Raw genomic sequence first — 27,860 nt, forward strand, 5'->3', positions numbered from 1 at the left:
TTCACTTGAAAAGCAGATTTACAAGAAGAGAAAAAGGAAGAGGAGTGAGGGGGAAACGTTTCATTCATTTATTCATTCCTCCTCAAAAAACCACAATGTCCAGGTCTGAACCAGGCCAAAGGCAGAAGTCAGGAACTTATCTGGGTCTCCCATTTAGATGGCAGGGCCACAAGTACTGCTTCCTGCTCACCCAGGCTCATTGGTAGGGAATAGGATAGGAAGTGTAGCAGCTGGGACTCTCCCATATGGGATCATTTCCCATATGGGATGTCAGTTGAATGACAATGCTGGCCCCCAAAGGACCTTTACTTGCCCATAAGTTTAATTCCATTCTGAGTTAGTAACTTAATGTATGCCATTTTTGCTGCCGTCTCGAGAATTGAAGGAGGAAAATATACGAATGTAATTTGGCAGGATGGCAAACATGTAATAAACATGGCTGTTATTCTGTTTCATAATTAATAAAAAACATCTTTAAATGTCACTGAGAAGAACACAGACATCCACTGCCTATCCTCTGTCCACGGGACCTCTTCTTCTTGTGGCTCCACTGAACGCATGCCCATCATGTACTTGGTGCTGAATTTATCCTCATCAGCATTACTTATAAATGCCACAAGGGCATTAAATGTGTGTGTGATATCACTCTCCCTCATTTATGAATGCTAACATAAAAAATGGATTTCCTAATGTAGTAGAAATAGGAACTGAACAGTTAGTAAATGGAGAAGATAACAATAATTCATAACTTAAAATCAAAATAGTGAAATTCCACAGCTTTCCCTCAAGAAAGATCAAGACGTTAATAAAACAACTACCTGAAAGTTAAATGTTTCACACTTGCCAGAATTAAGATCAATATAAATTATCCTGAGCCATGCAGCAAACAATGCAGACACACTTAGAAAGCTATAAACATTCACTTTTCCCTGGCTTCTCTGTCCATGTTTCATTACTGCTAGACCTCACCTCTCCTGGAACTCTTAAAAGCACACAAATTAGAAACACAAAGCATCTTGGCATATGCACCTTCACTAACTGGCCAAACAGTAAACAGAGGGTGAGGAATACAAACACAGGGGCCGCGTTCAGAGGCTACATGTCTTTGGAGTCTGTCCATGGGAAGCCAAGGAGCAAGCAGGTACTGGGAAGGCAGAGAGAGCTAAGATGCTCAGGTCCCATATGCAAGTTTCAATTTGGGTCCTGGCTTTGGTTCCCAATTACAGCTTCCTCCCAGCATGGACCTTGAGAGGCAGCGGTGATGGTTCAAGCAATTGGGTCCCTGCCTCTCATGGGAGACCAGAAATGAGATCCTGGCTTCCAGGGAGTAGCCTACAGCCCTGACTATAGGGAGCAACTGGGGAGTATACCAGCAAATGGGAGCTTAGTTGCTCTCTCTTGCAAGCACATCCCCTTTGTTTCTCTATTTCACTGCCTCTCAAAAAGAAAAAGTAAGGCAGCAGGAAGGAAGTGAGTGAGGTCATTCCTTCCTCAGCTCAACAAATGGACCAGGAATGTTAACAGAGCTGCAAGACAGCATATCCCGTACTGTTAGTTTAACACTAATGGTAATTGTTTGGAGAATACACACATCAGCATTAAACTTCTGGACTTTTAGAGAAAGACTATCTAGAAGTTTCTACAGTTTGTGATTACCGGAGGCACATGCAAAGCCAACTTCTCTCATTCCCATGCAGAATTTGATGAGGAATCCATGCGTCATTTCCAGAAATGATCTAAGTATCATTGCCCTCACTTAATTCATCCACAAGATAATAGAGAGGGCTTTCTATTCACCGTGTCCATAAGAAATCTGGTCTAGTGGATCTGGACTGGAAAAAGTTTCTTTATTGCACACATAGTACAGGGCAGGTTATTTCTGGCAACAGGACACTGTGACCTCCACACAGACTCCTTTGAAATTGATGTTTGCCTTTTGGTTTTTCTATTCACATCCCTTTCTTTCTCCAAACCTTATATGTACAAGTCAGTAAAATTTTTTATGACTGGGCTGGGGAAGATGATTATAGGAACAAGGATTGTGTTTCTCCCCCGTATCCTAGCTCTTCCTGACCATCTCACGTGGCATCACCCAGATCCTAAGCGGACAAAGGAGCTCACCAGCTCTTTCAGGCCCTGTTTTGGAAACAACAAAGAGTTGTTTTTCTTGGTAAGGCACTAACAAAGACCTTTGCTTTTCCCTTGTTAAGTACAACAGTGAAGGCAGGCTGTACCAAATCAAAAAGAGATGGTATCAGGAAACAGCACATTTTATTCTTTTTAAAGTATCTGCGAGACTAATAATTTAAGCAAGAACCATGAATCATTCAACATAGTTACTATATCACGCTGTTTCACAAAGATGTTTAATAAGCAATATTGTTTGCTTCATGACTAATTAACTTGAAGAGAATAAATATTCAACAATAACAAAGCAGGAAAACTCCCCAGTTGCAGAGCCCTGATTCCCCTTCCAGAGTCCAGAGGGTAGGGAAGAAGTTTGGCTGCAAACACACAAAACCCCCAACTCGGCCTCTAGTGAGAGCTCTGAGTTCCACTCCCCAAGTGGATTCATGTTTCTCTGGAGTTCATGCTGTATTGAAACCAAATGCTTCAGTTTCTGTCCTAACCATCTGAGATAACTTCTAGTAGTTCCCAGTCTGGTGAGCAGATTCAAGTCTTGTGGAAGTCTACCTAAGCTTTCTAAAGCAAGAAGGCCGGGGGTGGAAGGGTGGTGTGATTTTAGTTCCCAACATTCCCCTCTCTGCCACCACTCCCGCCTGCCTGCTGTTGAACAAGGCATCCGACCTTGCTTCAGGTAACCAGTGGTATTGATAAGAGCAGTTTGAAGCTTTAGTATCAGGATATGACTTGCTGTCCAAAAAGCTGAAATGAAATTAGAAAAGGAGTTCTGAGCTTCAAATTGAAAGCAGCATGTATATGAAGCATTTTTATCAAAAAGGATTGGAAAAGTTTATGTACTAGCCATCTTTTACTTTTGAGGTAAACTCATTTGAAAATGACAACTATACAATGAAGCAGAATTTTAGGCACTAAGTCTCTGCTTATAATGTCTGATTTCTCTAAGTTGACCTAACTATTTTAGGATGATCTTGAGGATATTAACACGTAAAACATCCATTCTAAATGTACAAAGCAATTTTTTTCATTATTTCAAAAGTATTGAAATCTAAAGACCATGCACTCAGTTACATGCTGGGGGTATGACAATGAGCACCAGCATTTAAGTCACATTAGAAAGGCCAGTGCAGTATTAAATGCACTTCCAATGACAAAATAATGAGTAACTCTCGGTGAAGGCTTAGTTGGTCTAAGCATTAACATATATGAACTTAGACAGTAAAATGACCCTGTGAGGTGCTTGTGATTAGATTTCTATTATACAGATTTTAAAAATAATCCAGGCACACAGAGAAGCTAGTGCATATCCAAGGTGAGATTAAATCACACGCAGGCAGCCAGGCTTCGACGCTGCCTGCTGTTTTAGCGAAGTTCCATCCTGGGAGCAGCAACCAAACTTTTACTTACAACTCTACAACCCCTTCTAGTTTATGCTTCAACTTGACCCTAAAAAGAAATTCTTTGTACAATTTATCAGTGATTCTAAGAACTTTTATTAATTTAATGATATTCCCTGAATTAGTAAGAAATATTAGACCTATTAGAACAGAGAAAATTATTAAATCTATAGAAAAAAGAAAAACTCCAGCTCAAAAACATAAATTGGTTTATGACGGCCATTTATTCATGCATCCAACGTAAGTTTTTTTGAACACTAGATGGCACGCAAAGGTAATTCTGACAGAGACTCTAAGGAGAAATACTATGAAGCTAATGAGAAATCACAGGTGTGTGGTTTCCCATCACATCCTCCGGGAGGAGATGATCTATGGGATAACAAGTTCCTTTCTACAGCCCCACTCACTTTCTCACACACGCAGTAGAGATTCAGCTTGAAGTTTGTGTCCTTGTTTGTTAGGCTGTGAAGTTTTCCTCTTAAAAAAGATCACTTCCTCATGGCCTTGACTACATATTATCTCTTATGAACAGTGCAGTGCATTCGGCTTGAAACTCCAACAGTTCATAATATTTCACTGTTCTCCAACTTTCAAATAATTACTGAGAATCCATCAACTGCAAAACATTGTTCTAGATGTTCTTATGAACATGAAGTAAAATAGGTATGTTTTTTTTTTATTCGCAAGAAATTTTAATTTGGCAAAGGAACATGAATGCACACAGAAGTGACAACGCAGGATGTGTTCAGGGCAGGTTCAGAGATGTAACAGACCGGAAGTACATGACAGGGAAAGCAACGAACACACCTATAGCCAAGCCTGGCACTGTGGCTTAGTGAGTAAAAGCCACTGCTTGTATCCATATGTGTCCTCACATGGACATGAGTCCAGTCCTCATATGGCAGTATCCATATGTGTCCTCATATGGACACGTGTCCAGGCTGCTTGACTTCTGCTCTAGCTTCCTGCAAATGGCCTGGGAAAACCAGCGGAAGAGGGCTCACTGGTTTCAGCCCCTGCCATCCATGTGGGAGACCCTGAAAAAGTTCCTGGCTCCTGGCTTCTACATCTAGCTCAGACAGGGTTGCTGCAATGATCTGGGTATTGAACCAACAGAGGAAGAGATGTTCTCTCATCTCCCTTTCTCTGTGGCTCTCCCTCTCTTTGTAACCCTGACTTCCAAAGGAAGAAATATTTTTTAAAAAAAGAAATATTAATGCAGTATTATTAATATTAATTATTTAAGATTTTTTAATATGGAAAGGAAGATTTAGAGAGAAAAGACAGAGAGAAATTTCTTACATCTGCTGGTTCACTCCCCAAGTGGTAGTAATGGTAAAAGCTGAGCCAATCTGAAGCCAGGAGCTTCTTCTGGGTTTCCCACATGGGTACAGCACCCCATGGCTTTGGGCCACTCTCTACTGTTCCAAGCCAAAAGCAGGGAGCTGGAAGGGAAGTGGATCAGCCAGGACATGAACTAGCATCCATATGGAACCCCTGCATACGCAATGTGAGGATTGAGCTACTGAGCCATTGCACCAGCCCTACCTAGATCAGGTTCTCCTTACTACAAAAGATATCCTTGGGCAGGCATTGGCTCAATAGTTAAGACGTCTTTTAAGAGACCCATTTTGGAGTGCCTAGGTTTAAGTCTCAGCTCTGCTTCTCCTCTCATTTTCCAACTGGGAGGCGGTGAAAATGGTGGTATTTCTCTGTGCTCCTTGGAGATTATGTCTTAGTTGTCATTGTAAGCCATCTGATGTTCAAAACATACTTTCATTGGATAAATGAATAAATGGCTGGCCATATGACAAATCAATTTACATTGTGTTTGAGTTTTCCTCTTTTCTATAATAGGTCTAATAATCTTTATCTGCTTCAGGAAATATCAAGTACTTGGGTGCCTGCCACCTGCATGGGAAACCTAGACTAAGTTCCTGGTTCTTGACTTTGGCATGGTCCAGCTCAGCTTATGGTGGGTATTTACGAGTACGGTACAAGATCTCTTCCCATCTCTATTACTTCCCCATTTTTCTCTCAAGATTTTAAATAGGGCCCCGTGTGGTAGCCTAGGGGCTAAAGTCCTTGCCTTGCACGTGCCAGGATGCCATATAGGTTCCGGTTCTAATCCTGGCAGCCCTTCTTCCCATGAAGTTCCCTGCTAGTGGCCTGGGGAAGCAGTCAAGGACGGCCCAAAGCCTTGAGACCCTGTACCTGCATGAGAGGCCCGGGGAAAGCTCCAGGCTCCTGACTTTGGATTGGCGCAGTTCTGGCCATTGAATCATTGGACGGAAAGTGAATCATTGGACGGAAAAGCTTCCTTTCTGTCTCTCCTCCTCTCTGTATATCTGACTTTGTAATAAAAATAAAATCTTAAAGAAACATTTTAAATAAATTAAAATAAAATTTAAGGAAAAAGATACTTTTGAGAAGAAAACAGAATATCTTGGTCATTGGGTTACTCAGCATGAATTTTCAGAATTCTCCTGAGAAATGTAAGAAATTACAGAATAGAAGAAATAACTTCATCTTGAAAATAATGTTAACAGTTAGCCATAGTAATCAGATAGCCTAACCCATGAGTTTCAAAAGCTAAGGTTTCTAAGCCCTACAATCATTGTCTCAGTGAGTGAAGAGAGCAAGTAAATAAGGTATTGTATGCTTATTTTGATGAGGTTTGCCTAATGACAAATTTCCCAAGTCCTTAAATAACTGCATATTTAAAAGAAGGTCAGCAAAAAAATGGAAACTCCATAGCTTACAATTCAAGGTCCTTTCTGATGCCCACACCAGCTTCTATCTTTTCATTCTCATCACTCTGGGTTTTCACCCTATACTTCTGGCAAGATGAACTATCTTAGGTTCCCCAAACATGGCATGCTTTTGTACCACCTGGTCAGCTTCCAGCTCCTTCTGAATCTTTCCAAACTGTGCTCAGTGGTCACCACTTCCTGACATGACTTCCTTGACTCTTTCCCTGGGTCAGTTAAGGGTCCTCCCTTTCTGTTCCTCTTGTTCTGGGCATACTTCTTCATGCCTTATTGGCAGCTCTCCTGTAAGCTAGACTGAGTGTGGGAGGTATGGATTGTATCCATCACAGCATTAATTTTCAAATACCAACATGAGGCATGACAACAGCAGGGAATGCAAATACAGAAAAAGGGGAAAAGGAAGAGTCAATCATTTGCATTGTGTTGAAGAGCACAGAAAGTTGTTCTCAATTAGAGGAATTGAAGACAAGCTGCTGAAGGATTATGAAACTGAAGGCAATTACACTTTCTTTGATATCTATTAGCAATTACCCTAAATTTTAAAGTTCATCAGTGTCATATCAACAAATTCCTTCTGGATATTTTTGTAGGTCTTCTACTTGCATCGGTTTCTTCCCTCAATGTGCAAGTAAATGATTTTAATTGTTGCCGAGATCTGGGTCTAGAATGTTAATTCTAACTGATGAGATGCTATACATACACACAGAAATTAAAACACACCAAACTGCATGCTAATTATTCTATTTTCATCTGAAACAATGATGTTATGTACATTATTGTTTCACATCACTGCAAACATCTTGAAAAGCAGTACCATCCTTTTGTGACATTAAAGTTTCAAAAGAGATGTCAAAAGAGAAGTTATAACAAGCTTTTTATTTCAAAGTTGATTCAAAGTGTTTCTTTGGCACCTACAACTTTTGTTTTCATGCTAAGCATCCAAAAGTTGGACTATATTCATAAACCAGATTTGGCTTCAGTCTCTGTTTTGTTTCCCCAGTGTTTGAAAGCATGATATATGAAAGTGTATGACCACCCATCCACATTTTACAGCTTTGGTTCAAGTATAGCTATTGTATAAATACGGGCTCATGCAGTCCATATCTGAAAACATAGTATGTATTTATCTCTGCGTAATTTAGGTCATCTCCCCTAAACAATTTTGAATGATCCACACATATTAACCAGAGCTTTTTTGTGATTATATTAAAAACACAATATGTCTGAGAATCTGCAATTGTAAAGGATGAAATTTGGGAGGATGAAGATGAGTTACTGTAATAAGCCAAGTGTTCATACATCAGCGTTTTCTAGTGACTCATAGCAGCACAGCAAATTAGAGATCCTGTTTTCCAGTTAGCTATCACCCAGTAGGTACAATCAGATCTTGTATTTGTTGCTAATCCTTACCATTGTTGCTAATAAATAAGTTTACCAAAGCAGGAATTTCTACAAAGAAAACAAAGTATCCCAAGTTCTAGAGTTGAACAGCTCCAGATCCACTTGAATCCAGTAACTTGTTTATAACAAGTATCAGCAACAAAATTCCCAAGACCTGTGTACCAATATTGCCATCTGCTGCTCACTCCAGGTTCAAATGTCAACATTTCAAATTGCCTAACTACAGACACTTCCTCTGGGAAGCAGATTCATGATGAGTCTTGGATAGTTGTCAACCCTCAGCACAATTAAAAAGTAATTGCTCTCCTGGGGTCACAGGGCAAAGGCAATGGGCAAACTGCTATCACTGTGTAATTATCAGGTGATATTTAGAATTTCACATACTGGGAAATGTACAGATGTATAGATTCTTTGATTGTTTTTCTCTCACCTGTGCTCCAGCATTTAGAATACAGCTTGGCATATAAGGCTCATCCAATGTATATTGATGAAATAAGTGAATACCTAAAGAAGGATTACTGTTTTTATCAATTCATACTATTTAGTTAATAACTTCAATAAAAAGAATTCATGTTTATTTTTCTTCTAGGAAATAATATCCCTATATCCAGTTGATATAGACAGAAACGAATAAAAATGGACGAAACAGTATTTTCTAGATACGTGAATCAGAGCAACAGCATGGGTATCCATGACAGAGGAAACCTACTGGCAACAGCTTATTCTGCAGAACTCCTTTTCACTCTACTAAACCTCAACAAAGTTTTAAAAAAGTGATATACATTTTTCTTTTCTAATCTTTTAGCTATCTCATTCATGTCACCCATGACACTAACATTTAACCTATTTCTTCACATTAATATTTAACACACAAATTTCAAAAAAAGTGTATTAGGCTAGCTTCAGCAAGTTTAGGAGAAGAGGTTGGTTATCGAAAATGACATTTTTAAAGAGTTGAATCAGTTTGAAGGAAAAATATCTCTTGAAAAAGTACTGATGTCCTTCCCCTCTGCCAGCTGACACACAGTGCTATCATCTGGATCTGCATGGCTTCTTGCATTCAGACACATTGTACTGGTTGCCAAGAAGGCATAATCCCACCCCCTCTTTATCTTTGCCATTTGTCAGTGTTGAATCTGCTGCTAGCAAGCTTCAGATTGAAGAAATGTTTTTCCTCTATGACAAATAGCAAGCTTTGCTTACTACTTTGTATAAAAAATAAATTCCCCAAGTTTAGGGCTCCTTTTCCAGATATCCCCTGCTGCAGGTACATATATTCATTTTGGCCCATCAGCATTACCCAAAGGTAAGTGGAATGGCCTGAGTACACTCAGCTGCTATGCTTGCCGAAATCAACTCCCTCAATTCTCAAATGATGTGTCTTATGTCAGCATGCATGAAACTGTGATAATTAATATGTCAGCCTGAAAGCAGAGTAAATCTCTAACCCCTCACAATTCTAGAGAGCATGCTTAACCTAAGAATGGGTACACTTGCAATCAGGAAATTGCCAACAGAAAGACTCAAGCATTTAGAAGACAAATTATCAAATATATGTGCAAAAATATCCCTTTCACTGAACAGAATGTTCAGATAGATCAGAAAAATATTCAAAAGGACTTGAAATTATATATTATTAAAGTCCAGCCCTTGTTTAAATTTGCATTATTTCTGAAAGTTATATCAACGATTGGTAAAACAGTAAGATTTTTGTTAAATTTGGAGTTTCTAAAATATAAATCAAAAAGAAAATGCCATTTGCAAGTCATGAGATATTTTCTTCTTTCATTTTAATGGATTTACTTGCTATATAATTTCATGATTTATTACTTCTTAATAATATGGTGAATAATTCATTTAGAGTCATGATTAAGCATCCACTTTCCACACTCCAGATTTCTGTTTCTAATGAGGTAAAAATGTCCATTTGCTTTCACATTACATTTTTTTTTAAATTTGGAGTTGGAAATTATTTCCTTAAGCTTTGAAAAGGAAGAGAGAATTCCATACCCGTCTGAGTGCCACGTGGCCATAAAAACCATAGGGTGTCTACATCCCAGCTAGCTTCTAATTTGGATCATCACCATGTCATGGCATTCAATGATGAAACACAGGAACTGGAAATCAGAAGTCTTTGAGGTTAAGAAGCATGGGTTCTCTTCTCCAGAGTGGACATGAATTTATAATTACATGAGTTTACAAAGTAGCACTTTGTACTCTCTCATGACAGTTATTCCTAAGGTTCTAGGAAAAAAATCTGCTTGACAAAGTACCAAATAATGAGAACAGAAAAAGCAAATGAGTGAGGAAAAAATTCTGTATTTTGCAAAGCTGCATACCATAAAGCTTGTACAAGAAATCATAGCACTGTCTTCTATAGTGTTTATTCTTAGAAATAAAATCAATTGACATGCAGAGGACCTACTTATTTTGTAGAATGAACATGTAATGCAAATTAATGAGCCTCTTATTAAAAAATAATACCACTAAAGGGAAACTTAACTAGCACTTCACAGGATCTACTTAGCTCAATAGTTTCAGTAACAGCTCCATGTCTGCTTTCAGGGTACAATGCAGTATGCATCTCTACTTTCAGACAAACATGGATTCCCAATGAAACCGTTTACTATATCTTGACAATAGGATGCTGGACTCTCTGCCATTGTCCATGCCCGTAATGATGGACAAATGACTGTGTATGAAGAACTATCCTATAGTGATGATATAGGGAACTCAGAGGGGCGGGGAGGGAATTGGGGAGGGGATAAGAGAAATGATAATAAAAATGATAAGAAGTAAAATAAAAAAGCTATCTCAAACATGCAATAAATAGATAATATTTAATAGTTTTATAATTCTAGAACCTGCATTTTTGTAACTTTACTATTCACCCTCTGTAAAAAGTTTTTTTATTAGTAAAAAGTTCAATTTAGTCACTGCTTTGATGTAGACCAGAACACTGTGCTTAGAGCAATAATGTTGTGAACTTAGAACAAAATGTACCGAGCTTTCAGGAGTTCCTCACTCATTGCCTGCCACATTGTCCTTTTAAAAAAAACATTAGCAAAAGTTAAGATATTAAACCATTCCTGTAAGACTAACTCAAGGAATAGTTTATATTGAGAAAGGCAGAAAACAATTTCAAATCCCACCAGCAGCTTTACATACTTTGTCCTCCTCAAGTGATGTGTATAGGTGAACATTATCAGTCAAAAAAGTTGCCTGTTATAATAAATATTTACCAAATCAACCAGAAGAACCAGAACAGTTCTCCATCTGGAGAAGCCCTAGCAACCGTCCACAGCAAGGTTTGCCTGACTTAAAAAGGCAAGACACAGGTAACAGTCCTCAGGCCAAGGAACTGCTTGTAGTCTTATGCTCTGCACACCGAAGACAACATTCACACGTGTTTACAGAGAAAAGGCACACAAAGGCCTTGAGTAACAGGCCTTTCTAACCTAGACATTTTGTTATAACTCTTCTTCTGTGAGAAGCATCACAGTCTGGGGACAGAGTGTCCTGCACAAATAGACCAATGGCATTTCTAAAGATAAAACTATCATGCGCTTCAGCAATCTTGTACAAAGCAAAGCATGGAATCTTAATTTTGAGAATCAAATTGTGGCCATAGCAAGGATATACTTCTAAAATATTTTGCTGCAGCCAATTTTGAAGTTCTACACAGATTTTGTAATTTGTTGCCAGCCTGCTGAAGTAATGGGTCCTTTAGTGATGTAGCTGATTATCTAAAGTTATAAATATGATCTTACACTCACCTTGTTAGCACTGTTAAAAAACTCATTTGCCTTTTGTAACCAGGTTTTCCTCTCTGCCAGGAGCCGACCAAATTCTTCTTGAAGCCGGTTCAGTTTCTGATTGGAGAGCTGTAAATGGTCATTCTCCACGTGCTCTTTTGACAGCAGAATCCCCAGGGCCTCACGCTCCAGCTTCTCCACAGCCAGATTCCATTCCTGCGAGAGATCACTCTCATTAGTGCACCTTACACATGCCCTGGTTATAGATGGAATGTTCGTGACTTCTCAGAATTCCCACATTGAAATCTAATTCCCAGTGTGATGGTACTAGAGAGGACCTTTGGGAAGTTGATGGAGTCTTGTTGGTGCAGCCCTGAAAAATGGAATTCATACCCTTCTAAAGAAATTCTAGACAACTTCCCTCATATGGTGGAGGGTACCAAGTGAGGACCCAACAAAAAGTCAACCCAGAAGCGGTTCTTCACCTTACAGAACCTGACCATGGCACCCTAATCTTAGGCTTCTGCCTTCAGAGCAGGAGTCCCTATTGTTTATCCACCTAATTGATGCTTACTGTAGTACAGCAGCTTGCACCAACCCTCTTTCCTTTATAATCTCTCAGAGGATTAAGAAAACATTCACATATGGGTATCAGAAGTCTGTCATATTTTCAAACATCATAGTAATAAATGTTACATGATAGGTTTTATTACAACTATAGGTACCACAGTATAGAAGCAAAGAAAGCAAGACCCAGAAAAGTATAAAGGGGAGAAACGGGTATAATAGAAAGAGGTAGGGGTAATGACTGCTGGAGCACTCAGTTGTGATGGATGCAGATCACTTCCATTCCTGTTAACTTTATAAAATTCATGCCCAGGCCCCAGTGAGGTGGCCTAGTGGCTAAAATCCTTGTGTTGAACATGCCAGGATCCCATATGGGCTCCGATTCTAATACTGGTGACCCCACTTCCCATCCAGCTTTCTGCTTGTGGCCTGGGAAAGCAGTTGAAGACGGCCCATGGCCTTGGGACCCTATACCCACGTGGGAAACCTGGAAGAGGCTTGAGGTTCATGGCTCCTGGCTTCGGATTGGCTTAGCTCTGGTCATTGCGGTCAATTGGGGATTGAATCATCAGATGGCTGATCTTCCTCTGTCTTTCCTCCTTTCTGTATATCTGCCTTTCCAATAAAAGTAAGTAAATATTTATAAAAAAATATAGTCAATAACATTTTAAACCTCCACTTCATCTCAGCCCATTTCTATCTGTATATTTATTAAAAATGTTTTACCAATGATTAAGTCTCACTGCCAAGGTGGGTAAATGTATTTAAGAAAGAAAATCACATATCTATGATGGTTGCTATTGCGTCTGCCTGAACTAAGATGTGTAATTCATCATGCATTAACAGTTGTTTTTTGTTGCAGAATTTCCTATTCCTGATCTCTCACTGCCTCACCCACCATGACACACACTTTTGAGAAAAATAAGTTTTTCCCTTTCTATTAAATGAAGATGGAAAATGACAAACAGAGAAGAAAATCAGAGTAATTAGTATAAACCAAACATATTAGTATACCATTAAGGGAAAGAGAAATTTCTCGCAAAAGGAATAGAGCTGGATGCAGCTCTATGAAATAAATACCATCCCTCATGTGCTCATCTTGTAAATTCCCGGGGGGTGCAGCTCCGTCTAGACTGAGTGGGAAGCATAGGCTATTTGTTAAAGCATTGGAAGGCTAGCACCACATTTCAGGAATCTCAGTCTGACTTTATTCCAGCTTATAATCCCAGTGCAAGATCTCTTACTAACAATTTACCTTTTGTGTGCACCATATTAAATAAGCACAATTTTAGAGCAATTTACCAGTACTGCTTCCACTTTTTCCTTTCACAACACATTCTAACTAGTGCAAACCTGGCTCTATACTAGATAGAAATAGGGGAATATAAAGATTAAAATTGCTATTTCCTTCAACAGTATGAAACTGCTTTTATCTAACATCACTATAATATCACATATACTAAATATCTTCCAGTTCTATAAATATCCATATTATGGTAGTATTTTAAACAATTAACAGATAATAAAGGTACTAATTATACATCTTACTACAGTACTTATTAAAATAACTGGACAACAGAAAATATTTCAAGGATGAATATTAGAGTAAAGAATCAGAATTTTTTGAAGCATCTGTTAAACATTATTCTTGTTAATAAAAATCTAGTGCCATTTTTCTGGTTTTCAATTTTTTACATTTTTATTTATTTTCTGATTTACTTTTTCATTATTGAAAAGACAGATTTACAGACAGAAGGGGAGACTGACAGACAGAAAGATCTTCCTTCTGCTGGTTACTACCCAAGTGGCCATAGCAGCTGGAGTGGAGCTGATCTAAAGCTAGGAGCCAGGAGCTTCTTCTGAGTCTCCCATACAGGTGCACAGCCTTGAGGCGATCCTCTACTGCTTTCCCAGGCCACAAGCAGTGGGCTGGATGGGAAGTGGAACAGCAGGGACACAAACCAGCACCCACATGGGCTCCAGGCAGATGCAAACTGGAAATTTAGCTACTAGGCTATTGTACCAGGCTCATTTTATTCATTTTTTGGGTTGCTTTTACATATGCTCCAAAGAGTATCTTACTCAAAATTGTATATCCAAAAAGCGGCAAAACCAGATCTGGTTCATATTCCTATATATAAAGCAAGGAACTGAGAATAGATGGATTCCATTTTCCAAAATCCTCAATGAGAGCAACAACAATGCTTTAAGGCAAGAAAATGAACTATAGGAGTTCTCAATATGCTTCATTTTCAAAAGAGCTATCGCTTCCCCACCAAAGGAAAATTAACATGGGCCACAACACTCTTTTATAAAGCACATAAACCCATTTTATAGCAGCCCAACCCCTAACCCTTTCTGTCTCCCCAACCACACACACACACTTAAAAAAATCATTCCTTTAGTCTATTGGAAATGAATAAATATTTTTGAAGTAGTGAGAACAATTTCTGTTATACCTAGTAGCCACTCACTAAATATTAGCCTACCCTTTTCTTCCCATCAATTTGTCATGATTCATGAAAACCTCAATTCATTCCTTATTTATGGATATTCTCTTTTCCCAATTTTACAATAATGATAGTACGGTGTTTTTCCAAACTATTGTTTGTCAGCCTTGTGCATTGATCAGCAGTCTGAGATAAAATAATGTAATTTTTTTATTGTAGTGTTTCCCAACAAGTTTCATATGTTGTGCCAAAACTCTCCCAGAGGGGAATGTGGAGTAGAACATTTTGAACAAACGTTCTTAAGCAAGAAACCATTTGTTGTTAATCATTTTAGGGGATCAAGGCTCCAGTTGGGACAATGCTGAGAGGTGTCATTTTGTGGCTAAAAGTAGCACAATCACCTGCTGGTTCAGCTGCTATCACAAATATTTTTCCTTCCTTGTTTTTTTCCCTATCCCTTTATCCTGATCCCTTCCACTACTCGATCAGTCCATTCTCTCTCTGTCTGTTGTTCTTTCCTTTCCTCTGTTACAATTTGTGGGCATTAATCCTCAGTGAACTGAAGGGAAGAGATGTTTAGCGCATGAAATAGAACACAGCAAGTAATTCCTTCAAGAAAAAAATCGCATTGACAAGAATCTTGTGTGCTCGTTATAGGACGATCACATTATAACTAGGGGAACTAAGGGGTTGCATAACAAACCAGGTAAGGAAAATGTGGAGGAAGTTGCAGGTAAACTGGGCTACGGCTGTTGTGTGTCAACACTAAGTCCTAGGGTGTTATCTCAGGTGTCTGCAAGGTGGGAAGGTTTATTTTTCTTACTTACATGAAAAATTTCATCTAATCTTCACCATACCTCATTTTTCATTTTACTGACAGTAGAACTTGGTCCCAAAGGGATTAAAGCGTGTCCTAGGTCCAACGAGAGAGGCAAAATGCCAACTCAGATAGTGTGACTCTACAACTGACTCCTCTCCAGCACCTCAGGCCCAGCTCCTCATAAATAGCAATGTACTATTTCTCCACTCATGGGAAGAGCACCCGCTTTAATGTAGAGTTGCTCAAATCCAACTTCTATAGGGCCTTGAAATGGTTTTGGGGATGATAAATGCATTACGTGACTGCCAGATTTCTGGATTTGAAATCATAAGCCTCACAATTCCAAAATAATCACAATGCTATGATAGATACAAATGAAAATTTATAGTCCAAACTCAGGCTTACCAGCTGGACCGAAATAATCAAGCTCCTCTCTGTGAATGAGAAGAGCCATGCCTGCTCTCAACAGTGTTCATAAATCTACCGCTTGTACAGATTTTTGCAAACAGCATTAATGAGGGACTTCTGGAGTGGAGCCAGGTCTTTGAAAACCCACTTCAGCCTTATGCTTTCTGTCATCATATAAAAACAGGGATGTGACCCTCCAAAGAGATGACAAGGGCTATTTTGTGGCTCTTTTCCTTATTTTTCATCCTCCAGCTCAGTTTTCTTAATTGTATTTTCACATGAACTCTGTGGTTATTAAATGAAGCTGGGTCCATTTAATGTTTCGATTCAATGTTCTCTGAAAATTGCTTCTGTTTTCTTTGGGCCATCTAGAGGCAGTTTCTGATGTATTTCTGTACCATTCTGATGATGTATTTCCCCAGCCATTTTCTTAGGGGACACTTCCACTACTTTGTCTTGAAGTAAAACTTTCCAGAGTCATCTGAATCCATCACACTATTTAAAAACTACAGTTGTCATGCTTGTCAAGGCTGGAGGAAACCCATGGAGGAAATCCTAGCCCATTTTCTCTAAGCCACTGCTGCCTGCCTGCTAAGTGTTAAACCTCTAACCGGGGTTCAGTTACTTGACAAATAAAATACTTCCAGTACTTGTCACCACTGGTGGAATGCCAAAGCCCACCACTTTCTTGGCTTTTTTGCTTAACACAGAAGGTGCACTTCTCCAATCCAATAAGGTCACATGACACTGCGATCGCTGTCTCAGAGTGTCACCATAGGTCACTCCACCATTTCCAGTTAACACTCATGGTGGTAAACCCCTTCACACCTCACCTCTCAGTATTCCACTTGCTGAGGAACCTGAGCTTCTCCTGGATCTCTTGGTTTAAAGGGTTCTTTAAGAGAATTAATGTTGACAGACAAAGAGTTAAAACAAATTCTTTGTTTTATTTTGTCTATTTTTTTTTACAGTCCTAGGTTAGACCTTCAAACGAAGTTACAGATTGGCATAAAAATTGTCTGGCATACAGATTGAAATGTTAAAAATGTTAGTATTCCAACTTGAAACTTTTGCTCTCACAAATTCCTCCCTACCAAGGAGAGGATTTAATGATCCAACACCATGTGGTTGACACATTGCCCTATAAACTTGATTTGGAAATATAACTTTTAGGTGGGGGAAGACAGACAAGAAGCCACAGGGGAATGCAATGATAAACAACTTAAAAAATATCAGTTCTGGAAATAACTGATCAAAATCATAACTTATAGGAGCATGCAGTGAGTATATGTGAATATATGTATGCTTTCCAAAGCATGGTTAATTAATTCCTAGGCCATCTCATTAGGTACAACCCATTTCTTACACAATTCCTCATCTACAGTCCCATCTTGTTCAGGATAAGTAGTCACTCCTTGGCACAAACACATAAAATTGTACATGACTGTATTAGCATGTACAAGTGTTTGAGCCCCTGCAACCACATGGGAAACTCAGAACAAACTCCTGGCTCCCGGCTTTGCACTGACCATCGTAGTCATTTGGGGAGTCAATCAGCAGGTGAAGACTGCTGATAAACCTGGCAATTTTTTTTTATCAGGAGATATTAGAAAGTCTGCTTGGAGTAAAAATTTTTGAATAGAAGTATCTTTGCTTTTGAATGGTGACACTGAGCCCTTGAAAAGCTAAGCTCTGACCATGTCAAGCTGCATTGCCAACTGGACCATGGTTTCATCTGCTTGTGCTCTACACTGGCCTATCCAAACGAAGAGGTCAGCTTGAGAGGGAGGCAGAGCTCAATGCCACCAGGCCTTTTGAACTTGGCTCTCCGTGGGATGCATTCTGACAAAGGCACAGATTGCAAACAGGAAGAAACCACTATCTGCCTCATCTAGAGATGACAGGAGCATGCTGCTTCACGCCCAGCCAGAAGGGAAAGGCTAGCAGCTACTCCACAAGGAAGAGATTCTACACAACAGCTAGAACTATGCTCTTTATCCCAGACGTGTTAAAGAGCTTTTTGAGAGATACTTTCCCTGCAGTGTGGTGACAGGCACCACCTGGCACACACTTTGTTCCTCTAATGACTCATCTGTTACTTCAATGATGAACTGGCTGGATTTCAAATTTCTAGATTTTATGCAATCCCCAAATTTGGATTATCAGCCATATTATCAATAAATTGATTTTTCCTGTGTGGGACTGACAGAAATGACCACTATCACCAAATGCTCCTATTAATTATTTTTTGTTCTCTTAATCCATTCAGAGACTTCAAAAGTTTCAAGCAAAAAAAAAAAAATCAGCACTGTTTGTAAGTCTCTGATTTCCCTTATTTCTTCAGTATTCATTCACCAACTGCAGCCCATAGTTCAAGGGCCTGGAACTTGTCCTTATTGCTAATGCTGAACTAAATGCTTATGTGGCAAAAAGAAAGTTTTAAAATAAAATAAAATCACAATCAGCTATGCTCATAAGTGAACCTTCAAAAAAGCTATTGGAAAACAAACTTGTATCGATTTTTTTCTTTCAGTTCTTAGATGAAAATCTAGTTTTTTGGGACATTCACATGGTAACATTTTTCAAGATTTATGTTTTCTAAGTTCTGTTTTTTTGTTCATCTCAGTGTCTTCTTATGTTGACTTCTTGTTCTTCTAACTATGTATTTTTCTAGTTGATTAGATATTGGCCAGAGCAGCTTGGAGCTTTTATTTTTAATCAAAATTAATACCACTCTAGCTGGCCAAAAACTATTTTCATCTAACACAATTTGCCTACAATCAGATTGTAACATGAGCTGACCAGCTGGTCTCAGTTTATATTAATATTCTTAAAGAACTTTCTGATTTTCCAGAATCTATCAGAAAAATCTTTAGGATCTCAACATATATAATTCAAATATATGGGGGAGTGGGAATTATTAGATTATGATAGTCATCTCTTATGAAGACTCCTCTAAATGAAATAAACTAGTAGAAGGAAGGGCTTGGTAGTTTCACCCTAAACGAACATCAAATACAGTTGAGAATAATGGCTCTTTAATGTTAGTGTTAGTAGTTGCTTAGAAAGTTGGTGACACATATTCTGGATTCAACCCATAGTCAAATTTTAATTTTTATTGGTAGAGTAGGAAACACATATTTTTAAAAACCTGACAACCTTTCTTCGAACTTAAATGTCAAACAATTCTTGTAACCAATATAAATTGGGAATGATTGATCCAGGACATTCTAAAGTCCTTAAGAGGTGACAACTGACTTAGAATAGTTTATCTACAGTCATACCTATACATGAAAACCATACAATAATTTTAACCTTAAAACTGACAACTAATTTAGCTTTATAAAATTAAATTATTAATTATTTCTAAACCTAAAAGTCTAACCTTAGTGTTACCAATCTCTGCCTTCTCTAAGGATGGAGCTAGGCTGTGGAAGATAACTGATGAACCTACCCCTTGCCTTTCCTCTCCTTACATAATGAACACACCAGTCCTCATGCCTGTAAAACAACCCTGAGACAATGCTGGATAGTCTAGGCTTAATTCATGAGAACGACACAGAAGCACTTCTATTTTGTGCCTTTTTTCACCTTGATGTCTCAAAGATGTCATTGATTTCAAAGAGAAACCAGGAGTAAACTAACAAATAATAAGCAGGCGAAGGGACACACCTGATCAAGCTATTCCTTCCAAAACTTTTCCATATACCTGTAGAGGTTTTTTTTTTTCATTTTATTTATAAACATTGTATAGCCATACTTATAATAGCTACAGACCCTATTAAAGTATATAGCCTCACCTCTAATACATGGAAGAAATCACTGTCTCCTAACACAACCCAGTCAAGGCTAATATTGCTTTAAGCCATGGAACATTTGGCAGGCTCCAGCTTTTAGCTTCATAGGTTCATGTACAGGACACCGCAAGGCAGAAGCAGATGAGCATTTTATAACTCTTCTACACTGACTATGGAACAATCTTAGAAACACTCCACAGCACCTTTAAAGAACATGTAACACAAAAAGCATCTGAAACACGTGCTCTGTGGAAAGCGAATTCGTGATTTGGAAAATCAGAAAAGCGCTTTTTAGCATCTTAAGCAGTGGTGAGAGTCTCAGCTGGTGAGCAGAGGGGCAAGAGAAGAGGAGGGGCAGTTGAAAAGGCCGCAGCTTGCCAGGGCACCTGGGCAAGAGGTATTTGGTTTTGGCAAGGAGACAGGACAGCGACTCCGGATCATGAGACAGATGGAGCTAACCCAGTCTGGGGGACAAATAACAGTTTCCTGTGGGAAAGCATGAGATCTAAAACCAACAGGTAGAGTCGCCTGCCCCAAAGAGTGGAGGTGCGTGGAGAGGGAAATGAGAAGTGAGGTATCAGGGATGAAAAGAGATATCAAGTCAAGAGGAGGAGGGGACGATTTGGGACAATACCCAAAGGTCCAAGTTAGAACTCAGAAAAACGGAAAAGACACAATGAAGAGAGGTAAAGCTATACAAAGTTGGCATGGAAGAAAAGAGGGGGTGTGAGTTCACTTGGTCTGACTGAAGGACTCTGAGAGCAGGGAAAGCCTGGCCCTGTCATGCTGAGAATTTAAAAAGGGCTTGTTCATCAAGGGGAATGAAGCAGTGAATTAACAGATGGCAGCAGTCTGGGGGGAGTCTGTGGTCCAAGTGTGGCAGCTACAGGACAGGGCAACTGGTATCAGAATCCCAAAATAAAGGTTTTCAGAGTAAAGAAACTGATGGGCTCCTGGCGCAGTGGCCTAGTGGCTAAAGTCCTCGCCTTTAAAGCTCTGGGATCCCATACGGATGCCAGTTCTAATCCCGGCAGCCCTGCTTCCCATCCAGCTCCCTGCATGTGGCCTGGGAAAGCAGTCGAGTACAGCCCAAAGCCTTGGAACCCTGAACCCTCATGGGAGACCCAGAAGAGTTTCTGTCTCCTGACTTCAGATTGGCACAGCACCTGCCATTGTGGTCACTTGGGGAGTGAATCATTAGATGGAAGATATTCCTCTCTGTCTCTCCTCCTCTATATACATATCTGACTTTGCAATAAAAATAAATAAATCTTAAAAAAAAAAGAAACTGATGGAACTCTGAGGCTGGGTGTTAAATAAGTCACCAAATGGATGCCAAGGTCCATAACTCAGGAATATTGTAGGCCATTTAGGACATGGCTGTGATAAGTTATAAGAAAATGCCTCCGTAGGTATCTGTTCAAAGTGGACTCAATGGGATGTCATGTGGCGTAACAGGTAAAGCTACCATGTGCAATGACAGCATTCCATATGGCTGCCGGTTGCTGTTGTAGATGCTCCACTTTCAATCCAGCTCCCTGCTAATGGCCTAGGAAGAACACAGTGAAGGATGGCCCAAGCAACTGGGCTCCTGCCACCCATGTGGGAAACCCAAATGAAGCTTCTCCTGGCTTTGGCCCAGTCCAACCCTGATGATTATTATAGGGAATAAACCAACAGATGAAGATCGATCTCTCTCTCTCTCTCTCTCAAATAAACTCTCTCAAATAAGTCATTTTTTTAAAAAGAAGTAGACTCAATTTCACTGTTATTATTATGATAAGTAATGCATTACAATAACTATAGAACCCTGCATGCGAGTCTGGCATGGTAGGCTAATAGCTCAAGTCTTTGCCTTGCATATGCCAAGATCCCATGTAGGCGCCAGTACGTGTCCTGGCTACTTCACTTCCCATCCAGCTCCCTGACTGTGGCCTGGGCAACAGTAGAGGATGAGCAAAAGCCTTGGGATTCTGCATCCACTTTGGAGGCCCGAATTGGGCTCCTGGCTCTTGGCTCCTGGCTTCAGATCGGCTCAGCTATGGCCATTGCAGCCACTTGGGGAGTTAACTAGCAGATGGAGGGTTCTTTCTCTCTGTCTGCTTCTCTCTATAGAGCTGACTCTCCAACAAAAAAATAGGTACACCTTTAAAAAAAAAAGCTTGTGAGAATTTTTTAAATAAAAAAATGATATGTAAAGGATTTTTGTAAGTCAAAGTTAAAAATCTTTTGAAGCATGTGAATTGAATGAGCTGGCAAAAATTTTCCAACCAACATGACAGCAGGTATCTTTAAATCTTGTGATCATAGAGTGTAACTGTTTTTATTTGCTTCCTTAACTTTTTAGATGGGCATAAACATTTCTGAAAGATTTCCAAATTTCAATATCTCTTGCAAATGAAAGCATTTGGTTCACTAAGCTTTAAATTAACCTGCAAGTTAAATCAAAATTAAGGTTTCCTATATGGGCATCCCATCATTGTGTGGATTTTCCCAATAATTACTGACAAATTCAATACAATTTCTATATATTTTGCAAGTTTGGTAATAAAACTGTTTCTAATTTATGTTCTGTAAAAAAAGACATCTGCTTTTTAATTGGGAAGTTCATTATAAAATCAGACAAGTAAAACAAATTACTCAGAATGAAAGCATAGGAATTGAAACACACCAACACAGGTGTCTTAACTTCCAATTCAAACCCCACTTTGTTTTTTTAAATTAGATGAAACATTAGAAAAGCACAGATCCTGCTTCATTTTGTAGATATTGTTTAAGAAGGATGTGAGGCAATTTACTGAAGCAAATCTTGTACAATGATTTTAATATTTTTTAAAAGCTGCCTTTCATGAATAAATTGAGATTCAAATGAAAGTTTGAATAATAGTAGTCAGATTTTTTTTTCTCTAAACTGATGGATACAGCAATGAGAAGAATACCATTCCACAATGTTTGTGGAACAACTGAAAAATATTTGGAATACCTGAAAGTGATTATACAAACTCTGTGTATTTATCCAAAACTCATGAACTGTCCAGGAGACCTATGAGTAGTTCCTTTTGTACTAAATATTTAACATGGGGAAAAGTCAGGAGGGAGTATTCCTACTTTTAAAAAATATGATCATAAAATATAAATGCTTATCTCTTGCCTTCTAATGACCTGCGTCAATAAAAGTTACTGCAGTCTATGATCCCTAGTCCTCATCTTGGATATCAGGTCCACACTTCAAGAATTCAGATTTATTTAGAATTGTATCTTTCACGTCATAACAATGACCCTGTATTTTGAATCTGTTTTATGCACTCTTTTGTTGTACAGTTATTTCCATAACCTTTGCTACATGGAATATAGAGCAGAGACCAGCAGCATCAACACTGCACTTGAGATGGCTAGAAATGAAGACACTTAGGTCCCAAACCAAAGATTTACTGAATATAATTAATGGTCAGCTTTTGTTATATTTATTTTACTGATATTTTAAAACATCACTTGTTGGGTGTAACTGTTGTGGAACAGTCACTTAAACTACCACTTGGGATCCCTCATGCCTAATTGCAGCAGCCGGGATTGAGTCCTGCCTCCACTGCTGACCTGGTTTCCTGACGACCCAACCGTACTTTGGTTCTTGACACCAGTGTGGGACACCTGTATGGAATACCAGACTCCTAGTTCTCCCCCGATCCGACCCAGCTGTTGGAGACATTAGGGTATGGGGACAGCAGATAAAGTTCTCTCCCTATTACTCAGCCTTTCAAATAAATAAAACGAAAAGGCATAATAAAATAGGTAAGCTAATTTAAGAAAAAAGAGGAAAAAACAGAAATTTAACAATTGAACAAAATAAAATATCCCTAGTCATGTTGTGCTTCTATTGTGTTAGGCTAGGCGCCTTTGCATATGAACACATTTACTCCTCACAACAGGGTAAGGTCTGCACAGTTATTTCCACTTTCCACAAAAAGAAAATGGAATCCACTTCCAAGATTACATCAGAAGCAGGCTGAATTGCTGAGACTTCATGTCCCTTGCACATATCTGCTGTGCTACCCACTGCCAGGGAGTGGACCACTTACTCCACTGTCACACTCTGAGACACTATGTCCTGTGGCCTCACATAGTGTATGATAACAGCTACATGGATTGGTAGTATACAATCACTAAAATCCATTTAAAGGGGTGGGTAATTTGGTACAGCAGTTAAAATGCTGCTATACTGAAATGCCTGGGTTTGAGTCCCAGCTGCAATTCCTATTCCAGCTTCCTGCTAAAGCACATCTTGGGAGGCAGCAAGTAATGGCTGAAGTAGCTGGATCTCTGCGACCTGTCTGGGAGCTTAGACTGAGTCTTCTTCCCCTGGCCTCAGTCGGACTCATCTTTGATTCTTACAGGCATCTAAGAAGTAAACAAATGGATGAAAGATCTCCTCTGTCTCTATATCTTACTCTCTGTTTCCATTGACGTCCAAGTAAGTTTAAAAATTTTAATATCATTTGAAGCACCTGTACAGTGTGTGTGCATATATATATATGTAAATATACATACATATGCATGTATATATCTACACATGGATTTATATAAACATAGGTAGTTTTGGATTATTCAATTTACACACATGATTTATTTCTTTCTCATTTCCCTAAAGACCACACATTATGAGTGAATTTACTTTTTCCTGTTTAGTTTTATGCACTAATTTTTAAAGATAATGCTGTACTATAAAAAACATTTGAAAGAGTTGCTTTCCTTTACCAGCTTTATTGATGATAATGATGCATGTAATTTATTCAAATAAACTTGCAAGAGCTTCCGCTGTACTTATCTCTTATTTATATTTATTTTGTAACTTTAAATTTGGTTTATTCCACTATGTAAAGTCTCTGCAGTATATAAAGTTGGATTTATTTTAAAGATCTCCAAATAATATTATTTGGGGCCTAGATCACAAATTTAATTTATGAAGTCACTCAGTAACACGTGGAGAATATTTTCAATGACTTGGAAAATCAGATCAGACAATGAATCAGGGAAGATGGCTTTAAATCTTGAGCTTGAGGAATGTGAAGACTACAATAGTTAAACATTGAAAACTATGTCTCTACACCACATTCAGTTTGCTTCTCTTCTATGATGTTGTATATTATCGGTAATCAAGGACTTTATTAATAACATAATCCTCTTTGGAAGCTATTGAGAACAGAGACTCTGTGTTACCAGAAGTTACCCCTTTCAAATGCCAATGCTTCCTAAGTGATATCCTTGTCTTCACTTATATCATTTCCGTAATCTAAACCACAAATCAGGATAAGCTATTACTTCACTAGGATAGTATTACATTGTCCATCAGATCTGAAACACAGAAACGTACAGAGCCTGTCCAACAGTGTGAGTAAAAGCAAGAGCAGGAGCGGAGCTGATAACGAAAAATGGTGGTGAGTGGGGCAAACTTGTGTCCACAAACCTCTTATAAAAGAAAGACATAGTAATGGGCTTCAGCAAGAGTTGCTAGTCTATGTGAAAAGATGAATATGATATTACCAGAACTTCTAGCTTTTTTTAAAAGCAACTGAAAACTTTTATTTCCTTTTAATAAAAACCATCAATTTAGGATTGACAATGAAAAAAGCCAATACCTGATACTCCCCCTAAACTACATAGGCTCTCTGGGAAGAAGATGGAGATTTCAGGACTTTTTCTAAACCTTCCAATTTGAGTACAGTGTGGAGACAGGGTCAAGACCCACAAACTTGAACACTTCCCGCTTGACACAAACTACAAGAGCCTCATCTGAACCAAAGGGCAAAAGTCACAGAAGGACAGGCCTGCTTCTGAAGGCAGATCCTCCACGAATGTAGTTCCTAATTTGTGAAAGGAATGGCTATGCCAGCTCAAGGAGAAATTATAATAAGCAAGTGCCTGTTTACATATTAAGAGAAAATCATACAACTAACTCTGACCTCCAAAGAAAGCAGTAGGTCATCAAGTCTATTTAAGCTACAATCTAACAATATTTCAGTTTTTCAACTGAAGAGCTTTTAATAACCCATGTCAGCTACTTCTTTGTTATATATGCAAAAGGAAAATTACTTAGAGTATAATTTAAAATAAGTATTTGCAAAGAGTATATTTAAAAATCTTTAATTTAATTATATACATTCTGAATAGGATGTTGATCATATTTATTAAGAGCTATGAAATCTGCTATAATTCTTTTTTGAATTATTCCATTAAAAGATACAAAGTATGGTTAAAAATAACTTATTGACTAGACTAACCAGCCATGTAGACAGGATCCCTGCTGTTCATGTTTGCTGTGGGTAGCAGAAACACCTGCCCTCTGTGTGTTACCTGATTACTTAGATGAGTTTCACTAATGAATTCTAATTTTGATACCTTATGTCCTCTAAGCCTTCCTTAAAAAGGAACATCCCCATGCCTCACCTCATACACACACCCAAACAGATCCAAAGGATAAAAGAATGCCTTCCTTTTTGAAGACAGGTAAATTAGATTATTTTCCAAAAAGAAGCAATAAGATTTTTTTTTCTAAAGAACTCAGAGATATGAGGCAAGTGCTGTCATATAGCACCAGCATCCTAATACTGTGTCTTGGAAGGCAGTAGAAAATGGCCCAAGCATTTAAGCCATTGATACCCACACACAGGAGACTCAGATGGAGTTCCAGGTTCCCGATTTCAGCTCCAGGGGTGGCTAATGTAATCCAAGGGGTGTGAGACCTCTTCTTATCTCTATCATTCTGCCTTCCAAACACATCTTAAAGTAAATAACTACAGATGAAAACCATTGGAAACTTTACGCTACTGATAAGAAAGGAAACTTTTTGATATTCACTTTTAGTAGTGAGTTCTTAGAAATATTTTCTGATTTTAGTTTTTTTTCAAATAGATTTTTTTCATGATACAGCTCCTTAGGCTCAGGGATTCCCCTTCCACCCTCTTGCATCCTCTTTGCCCCATTTCCCCCTATATTGTAACAACAGTTTGGTCCCTCAACAATAGTCACAAGCCCATCATTCTGCTAATTAAGTGTATCCTGAAACTGTAGGTATAGAGAATGATATAAAGTCTAGCATTCTACTGTCAAGAGATATTTGTTTCGTTAGGAGTCCATCTTTTATTCAGAAGCAGAGACACATACTGCAATGTGTCTCCACATCATGGCATACTTGCCTACATTTTATGGATACTCTAGATAAATATATGTATATATATGTTTACCTATATATCTAATAACTTCATATTTTACAGTAAGGTTGCCTTATATCAGAGAGAACATATGATATTTGTCCTTTTGGGATTGGATTATTTCATTGAACATAATGGTCTCTAGTTAGGACCATTTTGTTGCAAATGATAGAATTCTATTCTTTTTAATGGCTGAGTAGTATTCCATAGAGTAGATACACCACAGTTTCTTTATCCACTCGTCTTTTGCATCCTTATAGGTGATGAATGTGAGGATGAAAAGTCAAGTGCACCTGAGATTACAGATTGACACAGCATGAATGCAAATGTTTTTCCCTGTATAGATGCAACCCATTATAGCACTATAGTCAACTTCCAAGTCGTTACTTCCAAACCCATGACCACATGGAAGGAAGAAAGAATTAAAATATAAACTATGAATATGAACATGCTTTCATAACAATTTCTTTTCCTACTTTGAATGCATATGCTTTACTGTTTTGTTTTGTTTAGAAAACCTGCTATCCAGGTGAAAAGTGGTTAAATAATATCCTAAGGAAAATGTCTAAGCAGCAAAAGTTGTTCACTGTAAACATGACCAGCCTTAGGGACAACTGACCTTAACAATCACCCACAGCACAGCTTTGGTTTAACGCTCTGCTGCCTCCATAGTGAAAGTCTCAGCAATTTTAATAAAAAGTTTCCATATTTTCATTTTGTACTGGGCCTGATACATTACATATGTCAATCCTTCCTGCAAAAGCCAGGTAAGTGAGAGTAGAGTTTATAGATCACAGATCCTTCTTTTGGAAATAAAAGAGTTTGAATCACAACATCAGGGTCATGTGATTAGATGCCATATGCTGGAGATATGTCAGGGAACAACTTTCTGACTGTAATGTTTTCTCTCCTTACCTTCTTAGTCAAAGTTAGTCCATCTTTACAGGACAGAAAATGGAAACCCTAACCCAGTACCAATTCAAGAGCAGAACCATTAGCATCACCCAGGAGTCTGCCCAGGGGATCGGCTAACATGAGAGAAGGAAGCCAACTTAGGCATTTCTTAAATGTCCAACTCATTCCTCCCCACCTGAGCTGGGTGGCGCTCGATCCAGGGAACTAGATCTTGAAACAAATCACAGTTCAG

The 27,860-nt window shown here is 38.6% G+C and overlaps 1 protein-coding gene across 1 annotated transcript in view; it reads right to left on the bottom strand.

Moving 5' to 3' along the window:
* The window catches only part of CCDC141 (coiled-coil domain containing 141), a 196,047-nt gene that overhangs the window by 75,559 nt on the left and 92,628 nt on the right, over positions 1-27,860 (bottom strand). The window contains exon 10 of the mRNA XM_058664685.1: positions 11,488-11,682. Coding sequence (XP_058520668.1) covers positions 11,488-11,682 — 195 coding nt within the window. The remainder of the gene's footprint in view (positions 1-11,487; positions 11,683-27,860) is intronic.

This window comes from Ochotona princeps, chromosome 5 (assembly GCF_030435755.1).
Source record: "Ochotona princeps isolate mOchPri1 chromosome 5, mOchPri1.hap1, whole genome shotgun sequence".
Taxonomy (NCBI): Eukaryota; Metazoa; Chordata; class Mammalia; order Lagomorpha; family Ochotonidae; genus Ochotona; species Ochotona princeps.